The sequence below is a fragment of the Aspergillus costaricaensis genome (assembly GCF_003184835.1).
Source record: "Aspergillus costaricaensis CBS 115574 unplaced genomic scaffold BO79scaffold_51, whole genome shotgun sequence".
Classification (NCBI taxonomy): Eukaryota; Fungi; Ascomycota; class Eurotiomycetes; order Eurotiales; family Aspergillaceae; genus Aspergillus; species Aspergillus costaricensis.
This window is the reverse complement of record NW_020291851.1, coordinates 1-10,195: the sequence shown is the minus strand read 5'-3', so window position 1 is coordinate 10,195 and position 10,195 is coordinate 1. Positions and strand designations below refer to the sequence as shown.

The 10,195-nt window shown below is 49.6% G+C and overlaps 3 protein-coding genes across 3 annotated transcripts; 2 read left to right on the top strand and 1 right to left on the bottom strand.

The window, feature by feature from the left end:
* Positions 1 to 403: 403 nt before the first annotated feature.
* On the bottom strand, positions 404 to 896 carry BO79DRAFT_125429 (uncharacterized protein; the record flags this gene model as incomplete). The annotated part of the gene is made up of 2 exons (XM_025677958.1): positions 404 to 642; positions 785 to 896. Coding segments are annotated over 2 exons (351 nt in total), but the record flags the coding sequence as incomplete, so codon positions are not given.
* Positions 866 to 5,693, top strand: BO79DRAFT_66226 (putative RSC complex subunit (Sth1)). Its single transcript, XM_025689567.1, has 4 exons — positions 866 to 1,169; positions 1,299 to 1,500; positions 1,568 to 5,286; positions 5,340 to 5,693. The coding sequence occupies exons 1-4, from the start codon at positions 1,077 to 1,079 to the stop codon at positions 5,565 to 5,567; spliced, it is 4,242 nt and encodes a 1,413-aa protein (XP_025534480.1). The 5' UTR covers positions 866 to 1,076; the 3' UTR covers positions 5,568 to 5,693.
* Positions 5,694 to 7,697: 2,004 nt separating this feature from the next.
* yop1 (putative membrane biogenesis protein (Yop1)) lies at positions 7,698 to 9,453 on the top strand. Its single transcript, XM_025683073.1, has 6 exons — positions 7,698 to 7,887; positions 8,163 to 8,369; positions 8,445 to 8,453; positions 8,584 to 8,647; positions 8,722 to 8,779; positions 8,842 to 9,453. Exons 1-6 carry the CDS (start codon positions 7,834 to 7,836, stop codon positions 8,957 to 8,959), a joined length of 510 nt encoding a protein of 169 aa, XP_025534479.1. The 5' UTR covers positions 7,698 to 7,833; the 3' UTR covers positions 8,960 to 9,453.
* The last annotated feature ends 742 nt before the right edge of the window (positions 9,454 to 10,195 follow it).

The following is a 10,195-nucleotide window of genomic DNA, read 5'->3' as shown; positions in this document are numbered from 1 at the left end:
ACGAACAAGCTGGAGCTTGGAGGATTTGGCGGGCTATATACCAAACTGTTGCTTACGGATTTCCGGAAAATCCGTCTAGCCTGGGTGACCACATATGCGCCGTATTCATCTCTACTGGGGAGTGATGAATACAACTAATGACTCAGTTGGCAAAGCCTCGCACGGTCGCTAGTAGTCTGAAAGGGATGATCAGCGATAATTCGGGCCTGCACCAGCAGCTGTGGTGGATGATTGCACAGACGTGTTGGTGCATAAGGGATAAGGGATAAGGCATTTCTTTTTTTTCTTCTTTTTTAGACCGGGTTGGTAGTGTAAATTATTTAGCCCTTGGGATAGGCCTTAATCAAGTCATCGGCGTTTGATGCTGGCGTATTCGTATACGCACCTCACGAATAGTCTAGCCTTAACGTAGTATCCCGATGTTAGCGCGGAGTGCCGAGGGCGGGCACGACGCTAGTCCCAAGGCGGGTATGCCGGCGAGCAGGCCAAGCTGAGTCAGCGACGAGCGCGGGAAGTGAATCCACGTGACCCGGCACGAAATCTTCTTCCAACGTCTCGCCGCCTGCCTCTCCTCGTTACAGGCACAGGCTGAGCACCGCCAGTTTCCCCGACCAGCACGGAAAGTCGCGAAAGCCCCGTCCCCTCCATCTCCATTTCATCCAGACTGGCCTTCCACGCGCCTTTTCCAACGCGGCCCCTCCGTCTGGGGTCCTTTCTACCCCTACATCCTCGTGTTCTACACCCCCTTCCCCCTTCTTCCTGATTCTCCTGTTTTGTCGCCTACCGCCCTGTGTCTCCCCCGGCTTGGTCCAAACATCACGAAACTTGTCGCCAAGGTCCAGATACAGGCCGCTACCAGTCGCATTCATCGACATAAGGAGCCCCCCATCCCTCCACGTTAGTAACTTAGCGCACTCGATCGCCCTTCCCTGCGCGAATTGCCATTTACCCTCGCCGTCCTCAATTCCCACGTGTTTCCCTAGGCGCTTGTTCGGGGCCTGTCGCATCCAGGTCGCTTCCACGTCGCCCCCCAGCGTGTCGTTTCGCTTATGACTACGTCCACCACGCGCTAAACCATGGCTTCTCTCCAGTCAGCACCCAGTATGGCGGCTGGAAACATGTCGTTGCCGCCAAACATCACGCAACAACAAATCCAAGAGGTCTTCCAGGTATGCTTTTCCGTCCCTTGTGGAAGCACTGCCATCACTTCGCCCTTCTATCCTACTTGCTTTCTTTTCTCTCAGTATATAATCAATTGGCTTTCAAATGTAAAATCTTCTGACATGGCTCCTCAATAGAAATTCAAACAGATGCAGGAACAAGGCGTTCGCCATGATGATCCTGAGTACCTCAAGGCCCACAATCTTTTATCAGCCTTCCAGCGGCAACAAGCCTACCACAAACAGAGGCAAATGCAACAGCAGCAGTTGCAGGTGCAGCAACGTCAGCAGCAGCTCAATGGCTCGAATACCGAGGCTGTCGCTGCGAATGGCATGAATGGTACGTCCCATCTCCTATCATCGTATATAACATTGATGGCTTGCTCACTGACTCGGAACTATCGTAGGTCGCAACACCTCCATTCCCAACGCGACGAATACCAATATACCAGATGCTAGCGCGACAGGTGGTCAACAGCCTGCAACCCAGGGCGCACCTCAGAAGGGCGCGGCTGGAACTGGAAACAGTTTCTCTGCTGAGCAGCTTGCAACGCTTAGGAACCAAATCCTAGCTTTCAAGATGCTATCGAAGAACCTCCCGATCCCGGCTCGCGTTCAGCAGCAACTTTTCCCTTCGAAGAAGCAGGAGACTCCTGCTCCGTCCGAGAATGTCGCGGCAGCAGAAGGCGTCTTGGAAGCTACTGCCCAGAGCAAGCCTGATCAGCCTGCAGCTACAACAGAGGCTCCTCAGCACAAAGATTTCTACCAGAACTTCCAGTCGCCTTACGACCTGATACCCAAGTCTGTCAGCTTTACCGACCACGCCTCCCGCGCCAACCGCATGCGCATTCCCGCCTTGATGCCACCTGGAATTGACCTCGAGCAAGTGCGCGAAGAACGTGAAATAGCCCTCTACAACAGAATCAACGCACGAAAGGCGGAGTTGGCCGAGCTTCCTACCAATATTGGCGCGTGGGATTCTAGCCAGAGCGATACCGCCACTGGAGACGATTCTGTGAAACTCAAGGCCCTTATCGAATATAAGATGCTCAATCTTTTACCGAAACAACGCCTTTTTCGGAAGCAGATCCAAAATGAGATGTTCCATTTTGACAATCTGGGCATGACTGCGAACCGTTCGAGTCATCGCCGTATGAAGAAGCAATCACTACGGGAGGCTCGGATTACCGAGAAGTTGGAGAAACAGCAGCGCGATGCTCGCGAAACGAGAGAAAAGCGCAAGCAGTATGATCATCTCCAGGCTATCCTTACTCATGGTGCCGAGTTGCAGACTGCTGCTGCCCAACAGCGTACTCGTATGCAGAAACTGGGCCGTGCTATGCTTCAGCACCACCAGCACATGGAGCGTGAAGAACAGAGACGTGTGGAGCGTACCGCCAAGCAACGTCTCCAGGCTCTTAAGGCCAACGACGAGGAAACGTATCTCAAGCTGCTCGGACAGGCTAAGGATTCTCGTATCTCTCACCTTCTTAAGCAGACCGACAACTTCCTTAAGCAGCTTGCTGCCTCGGTTCGGGAGCAACAACGAAGTCTGGCCGAGCGCTATGGCGAAGAAGACCAGTTCTTCGAAGAAGATGAAGAAGAGGAGATTGCCTCCGGAAGCGAAGATGAAGGCGACGGAAAGAAGAAGATCGATTACTATGCCGTTGCACATCGCATCAAGGAGGAGGTGACTGTTCAACCTAGTATCCTTGTCGGTGGTACGCTTAAGGAGTACCAGATGAAGGGTCTGCAGTGGATGATTTCCCTTTACAACAACAACCTCAACGGTATTCTAGCTGATGAGATGGGTCTCGGAAAGACCATCCAGACCATCAGTTTAATCACTTACATCATCGAGAGGAAGAAGAACAATGGTCCCTTCCTCGTCATCGTCCCTCTCAGTACCCTTACCAACTGGAATCTTGAGTTTGAGAAGTGGGCGCCGTCCGTTTCTCGTGTTGTCTACAAGGGACCCCCGAATGCCCGTAAGCAACAGCAGCAACAGATCCGTTGGGGCAACTTCCAGGTTCTGTTGACGACCTACGAGTACATCATCAAGGATCGTCCGATTCTGAGCAAGATCAAGTGGACTCACATGATTGTTGATGAAGGTCATCGTATGAAGAATACTCAGTCCAAGCTGAGCAGCACACTTTCACAATACTACACCAGCCGTTACCGTCTCATTTTGACCGGTACACCCTTGCAAAACAACCTTCCTGAGCTGTGGGCCCTGCTGAACTTTGTTTTGCCCAATATCTTCAAGTCTGTCAAGTCGTTTGATGAGTGGTTCAACACGCCCTTTGCCAACACAGGTGGACAAGATCGTATGGAACTGAGCGAAGAAGAACAACTGCTGGTGATTCGTCGTCTTCACAAGGTTCTGCGGCCCTTCCTGCTGAGACGTCTGAAGAAGGATGTCGAGAAGGATCTTCCAGACAAGCAAGAGAGGGTCATCAAGTGTCGTTTCTCTGCATTGCAGGCCAAGCTGTACAGGCAGCTTGTTACACATAACAAGATGGCCGTCAGCGATGGCAAGGGAGGTAAGACCGGTATGCGTGGTCTCAGCAACATGCTGATGCAGTTGCGAAAACTCTGCAACCATCCCTTCGTTTTTGAGCCAGTGGAAGACCAGATGAACCCTGGACGAGGAACCAATGATCTGATTTGGCGTACTGCTGGTAAATTCGAGCTTTTGGATCGGATTTTGCCCAAGTTCCGGGCTACTGGCCATCGCGTCCTGATGTTCTTTCAGATGACCCAGATCATGAACATCATGGAAGACTTCTTGCGTCTTCGTGGATTGAAGTATCTCCGTCTTGACGGATCCACCAAGTCAGACGATCGATCCGATCTGTTGAAATTGTTCAACGCCCCAGACTCGGAATACTTCTGCTTCCTGCTATCCACACGTGCGGGAGGTTTGGGTCTCAATCTTCAGTCCGCCGATACCGTCATCATTTTCGATTCTGATTGGAACCCTCACCAGGATTTGCAAGCCCAGGATCGTGCGCATCGTATCGGCCAAAAGAATGAGGTTCGTATCTTGCGTCTGATCAGTTCCAACTCAGTTGAGGAGAAGATTTTGGAGCGTGCTCAGTTCAAGCTTGATATGGATGGCAAGGTCATCCAAGCAGGAAAGTTCGACAACAAGTCTACCAACGAGGAGCGTGACGCTTTGCTGCGGACGCTTTTGGAGACTGCCGAGGCTGCTGATCAGATTGGTGATCAGGAAGAAATGGATGATGATGATTTGAACGAAATTATGGCGCGGTCTGACGAGGAGTTGACTACTTTCCAGCGTATTGATAAAGACCGACAGAAGACCGTACCGTACGGTTCTGGTCACAAGTACCCTCGTCTGATGTGCGAAGAAGAGTTGCCCGATATCTATCTTACGGAGGATAACCCGGTAACTGAGGAGGTCGATGTCGAGTTAGCTGGTCGCGGTGCACGTGAACGCAAGATTACCCGGTATGATGATGGTCTTACTGAGGAACAATGGCTTATGGCTGTGGATGCGGATGATGACACGATCGAGGATGCTATCGCTCGGAAGGAGGCGAGGGTCGAGCGGCGTCGGGTCAATAAGGAGAAGCGTCAAAAGAAGACAGTGGGTGATTCTTCACCGGAACCTTCCCGCGAGAACTCCGAGACACCTCAGCCGAAGAAGCGTCGCAGGGGTCCCGCTCCGAAGCGCAAGGCTGAGGAGGTAGTGGAGGAAACGCCTCAGCCAAAGCGGAAGAGGGGAAGACAAGCCAAGCCGGTCGAGACGCTGTCGCCTGAGGATCGTGCCACCCTGCAGCGCATTGTCAACACCGTATACCAAGCGTTAATGGATATGGAGGCGGAGCTGCCGGCCGATTCATCAGACAGTGAGGATGGCCCTGTTACGCGGTCCATCATTGAGCCATTCATGAAGCCACCGCCCAAGTCGCACTATCCCGACTATTACATGGTCATTCAGAATCCGATCGCCATGGATATGATCAAGAAGAAGATCAACCGTGAGGAGTATCAGAGCCTGAAGGACTTCCGAAATGACATCCATCTCCTTTGCCAAAATGCCCGGACTTACAACGAGGATGGCAGCATCCTGTTCCAGGATGCCAATGATATCGAGGTGAGTAGACATCTGTAAGCAGACGAGATTGAGCAGCGACTAACATTGCCTAGGCAAAATGTTTGGCGGAGCTCCAGAAGGAGACCGAAGGCTACCCACAGTTTGCCAACTACGATGACCTGGGTGGACAAGGCGGAAATGATCAGTCGACTGCTGCAGCCTCGGGGGCCGAAACACCTTCAGCGGTTGCTACGCCAAAGCTGAAGCTCACGTTTAATAGCGGCAACCGAGATAACGCTGCGGCTGCAGGAGCCGGCAATGGCGTCAGTGAGACTGATTGACATTGCTAATAGACGTTGGTGAAGACATAGTGGCTGTTATTTCTTGACATGGTTTAACGTGTTGCAAAAATTTCGAATACCTGCACATTACATTCTATGCTGTTTTGATCTGTCTTTGATATGCCCCCATTTTTTTTCCCTACCGACTTTTTGCTCTGTGGATGGCGTTCCTGTGACCTTTTGGTGGCTGGGGATGGACGATGGTTGATGGCGCACTGCTCTATTCGATTTGAAGACGAGCGATTTCTCCTTTTACACTTCTCTCCCCGGGATCCTCTTCGAATTTTCTATTACTACACCTGTTTTTTTCTTCCTCTCTCTTTTACCATTTTCCTCATTTGAGTGCCGACGATGTCTAGACCGGGCAGGTCGTGGATCTTTCACTGTCACTTCGGGCTCGGCTGGGAGGGTTCTGCCTGCCAGGGGGAGTCTCGCTTTTGAAGATGACATTGGTTGTAATTGGATCTTCAACTATGTGATTTATTAGCGACGGTCAATGTAGCCCTACGTAATGTACCATGTTTGATGTTGGGGTGTGCAAAATTATGCCGGGTGGAATTCTATAGCTACGAGGGTAGACAGATTGATTGTGAGATACCGACAAAGAGAATACTATCAATGTACACTTGCCATTGTGTGTATTTTCCAAAGCAGCTGGGGTTTAGATACATTGGTCGGGTATCTGCTTGGTAGCTCGGTCGCAAGAGACTCACACACACCATAAGAATCCACTTGGCACAGTAACAAGCTACACATTCGCATTGGAGACATATATTTTTTACAATAGTTCTTCGCGTTTCAGCCTGTTTCCAGAAAGGAACTGAAAAGCAAAGCGTGGTTCGCTAACTCATTAGCTGAATACCTCTCTGCCTATCAGGTTCACAGGCTTATGGATGGTGGGATAGTACAATGTATGGATAGAATGGAAACTAATTCCGCCCACACACACAAACACAAACATAAACACGATAATCCACTTCTTTCTACCAGATCCTGTTGTCTAGAATGTTTCTAGAAAATCATAGCACCTTCTAGTATCTATATTATACTTACCTAAGTGATTCTCTCTTTAGAGAATTTCCACACCTACAGAAAGTAAGTAGATAGATAGATAGATGGATAGTTGCATTCCGACCTGTGTGGGAATGGATTGTTTTGTTGGATGCACTGCAGATCTTGTTACGTATCAACCAGTCTGAACTTTGGTAGGCGATCGGGATTCGTTCGATCTTTTGGATGGGGACGGGAATGGATCTTCTCTCTTTCCTCCCGGGTTGATTTCTCTCTCTCTCTAAACTATGTATAGAAGGTGGGCTTTATTACTGGGGAGGAGAAGGAGGTTCGATTATTGGTTGATGGGGGATGGATGCAGATGCAGAATTCATGTACCTACTTCCTTAGTTACTACTACTGGTACTAGGTTCAAGCAGGCCCTAAATTTTGTCCTGGTCGGAAGATAGATACCCTTCTCTATCTACTACGTACCTACTTATAAGATACTTTTTGGTGGTTGGAGTGTTTTTTTACTATGATTCAACATCGGGATAGTGTGCTCACACATATGTTGGGAAATGAAACAGTAGATATAAGTACTATGTATAGCCATATCAGAGTCGTCCAATAACTAATACTATTCAATAACTCACTATTTAATGTGAGGGATAAATCCAGCCCCAGTGGAGCCCCAAAGCAGAAAAAAAAAAAAAAAGCGCTGCACAGAAAGGAAAAAAAAAGCCGTGCCGTCGGGGCCCGGACGAGACCCCCCGTAACATACACTTATAGTACATAGTACTAGTAGTACATCGCTGATACCGAGTGTATCAATCGAATTGTCTGGAAAGTAATTCCCTCCAGAACTCATACATACCCTGTATAGTAGAAAATAGGGTAAAATCATAAGAAATCAAGCACACGACCAACATCCCCATCTGATCCACCCTGTGATGATTAACTCTCTCATCTGCTAGTTACTATTCCGGTCAAACAGATTGCCCTGCTGGAACGTCATCTGGGGGACAATCAAATGGCCAGCCCTCGACGTCATGAGCCCATCACGTGACCCCACCGTCATCCCGGCTGGCGGTTCCGTAACCGCCAGCTCGTCCTTTCGAATCTCACCTGCTCGTTCGTCCTCCTCTTCTCCCTCTGCCGCGCCCTGATAACGACCGAATCCGACCTTTCGCTGTCCCTTTCTCAAGAGTTTACGAAGCCAGATCTCTCATTCTTCTCTTAGTACAGCTTCTGCTATCTTCATTTTCCCTCCAAAATGGCCTCTTTCCAGGATCGTGCTCAGCACGCCATTGCCCAGCTCGACAAGGAGGTAAGTCGTGTGTGCGTTTTCTGGTTTTGTGTCCTATTCCTCCCTGTCCTCCCCCCCCAATCGGTCTGCGATGAGGTTCCTTCCTGTCGGCATTGTATCAGCCTTTTTTCTTCCTGTCTTACAATGTTTATTTGTCGCGGAATGGATTCCTCGCAGCTGGGGGGGGGATGGGGATGAAGTTGTGTTGTTGTTCTCCGATTTCTGCCTACTTCCCATATTTCTCAGCCGCCGCCAGTTTCGAAGCTAATACTAACCATCTCCTCTTCACACTTTAGCTCTCCAAGTACCCTGTCCTCAACAACTTGGAGCGTCAGACCTCCGTCCCCAAGGTTTACGTGATCCTTGGCCTCGTCGGCATCTACTTCTTCCTGGTCTTCTTCAACATCGCCGGTGAATTCCTCGTCAACCTCGCTGGTTTCCTCATCCCTGGATACTACTCCCTGAACGCTCTGTTCACCGCCGGAAAGGCCGATGACACGCAGGTATGCTCTATCTTTTTATCCCCTACTATTTTTTGAAGATAAAAATTGTGCTGATGATCATGTTTCTGCGTTTAGTGGTTGACGGTATGTTACTCGTGATCCCTCCGCTATCTCGACATAACTCGGGTGTTTCATACGCCTAGGTTATCTCTCTGCACGTGACAACGTGCATTCGTCAGCTAGCGGTATACTGATTGGCATGTGATTCTTCTAGTACTGGGTTGTTTACGCTTTCTTCACCGTCATTGAGAGCGCCATCTCTGCTCCTTACTGGTTCCGTAAGTACTCGCAAGGATTGATATGATTTCTGGCAGTGGAACGTTCATGAACTGATCGCGACTCTTCAATACAGCCTTCTACTACATCTTCAAGTTCGCCCTTGTCCTCTGGATGTCTCTCCCCCAGACCAAGTAAGCTATCCACCTCCCGCAGTCACGCAATTACCAAGAACCAGACTGACCCTCTTCTCCAGCGGTGCTCAAATTGTCTTCCACTCCTTCATCCAGCCCGTGCTCGGCCGCTTCTTCCAGGGCGGTTCCACCTCGGCCAACCTCCGCGCTCAGGCCGAGGCTGCCGCCAAGGACCAGTAAATAGCTAAACCGTGAAGTCCGGGGTGAATCTGTGACTTGATCTCGATCAACTCACAGAGTCAGTCGATTGTGTCTCGGTTTATGTTTTTGGGGGAAATTTTGCAAAACAAAGGCAATACGAAAGACTTCCCTCCGGGAGAATTTTGCAAAGCCGATATGTTTGGAAAAATATTCGATGTAACGGGATGAAGCGGTGTGATGGATTGATTGATTGATTGATTGATACGATACGATACTTTGAGCCTTGTCAGGCGAGAATTGGGCTATCCTTGTGTGTGTGTGTGTGTGTGTGGTTGCTTTTTCATGCTGTTCCTTTTTCATTGCCATGACTTGAATCTAAGTAGAATTGCGTGTTGAATCTTTTTGCGTTGATTGGTTGGTTTGGAAAGGGAGAGGACACCACTGTGCTTTCTCTCCCCCCATAGCTGTGTGGTATTATTATTATTATAGCTATACTTTGATGCATTATGCCTCCGTTTCTTGGTAAAATTGAGCAATTGTCAATGACTTGATTTGACTTGACTCTCTGGTCATTCATTCAACCATTCCTTCCTTGTCTCTTCTCTTCTCTGTCGAAGATGAACGGGAAATGTGAGTAGTGGATATGAGGGGGGTATAAGAAACATTTCATCCTCTGGATCGAAATCTGAAGGAGACGGACGTCATGTTCAAAAGGAGCAAACAAAGCGGGTAAAATACACTTGCAAGAGAATCAAAGCTGGTTGATGTGATTGTGGACGCCACCGACGCCGGAATGGGAAATCAATAGACCAGGGTGGTGGTGGCGCGGGCTACTCCTGGGAAAAGCACATAGGTAGCATTCCATACATAACCGAGATGTGCGCCCTGCCGCGCCAGCCCTGCCCTGCGCATCGTTTTTCATGTATGTCATAGCAATATTCGCGTCCAGGTAACCGTAGCCTGGGCACATGTTTTGTGTGTGTGTGTGTGTGTGTGTGTGTGTGTGTGTGTGTGTGTGTGTGTGTGTGTGTGACTGGGATGGGAAGAAGTAGTAGAGGGTGATAGGGATAGGAGGGTTAGCCTGCATCAGTATAACCCGAAGCGATTCTGCCAACCATCCGATCTGGGGTTCAGAACCACGCGATAAGGGAACGGATTCGAATCACTCGTAGTAATCGGGGGAATGTGCTCCTTATCGCGGCTAACCACGGCTAAAATCTTCAGGACGGCTTTCTGTAGCATATTCTCCATGGCTTTGCGCACTTTGGCGCGTTC

Bases quoted from the DNA above. Each gene is read 5' to 3' on its own strand.
- BO79DRAFT_66226 (XM_025689567.1), top strand. From the start codon at position 1,077: ATGGCTTCTCTCCAGTCAGCACCCAGTATGGCGGCTGGAAACATGTCG. The intron at 1,170-1,298 runs GTATGCTTTTCC...GCTCCTCAATAG, and splicing joins AAATCCAAGAGGTCTTCCAG to AAATTCAAACAGATGCAGGA. The intron at 5,287-5,339 runs GTGAGTAGACAT...AACATTGCCTAG, and splicing joins AGGATGCCAATGATATCGAG to GCAAAATGTTTGGCGGAGCT.
- yop1 (XM_025683073.1), top strand. From the start codon at position 7,834: ATGGCCTCTTTCCAGGATCGTGCTCAGCACGCCATTGCCCAGCTCGAC. The intron at 7,888-8,162 runs GTAAGTCGTGTG...TTCACACTTTAG, and splicing joins TTGCCCAGCTCGACAAGGAG to CTCTCCAAGTACCCTGTCCT. The intron at 8,648-8,721 runs GTAAGTACTCGC...TCTTCAATACAG, and splicing joins CTCTGCTCCTTACTGGTTCC to CCTTCTACTACATCTTCAAG.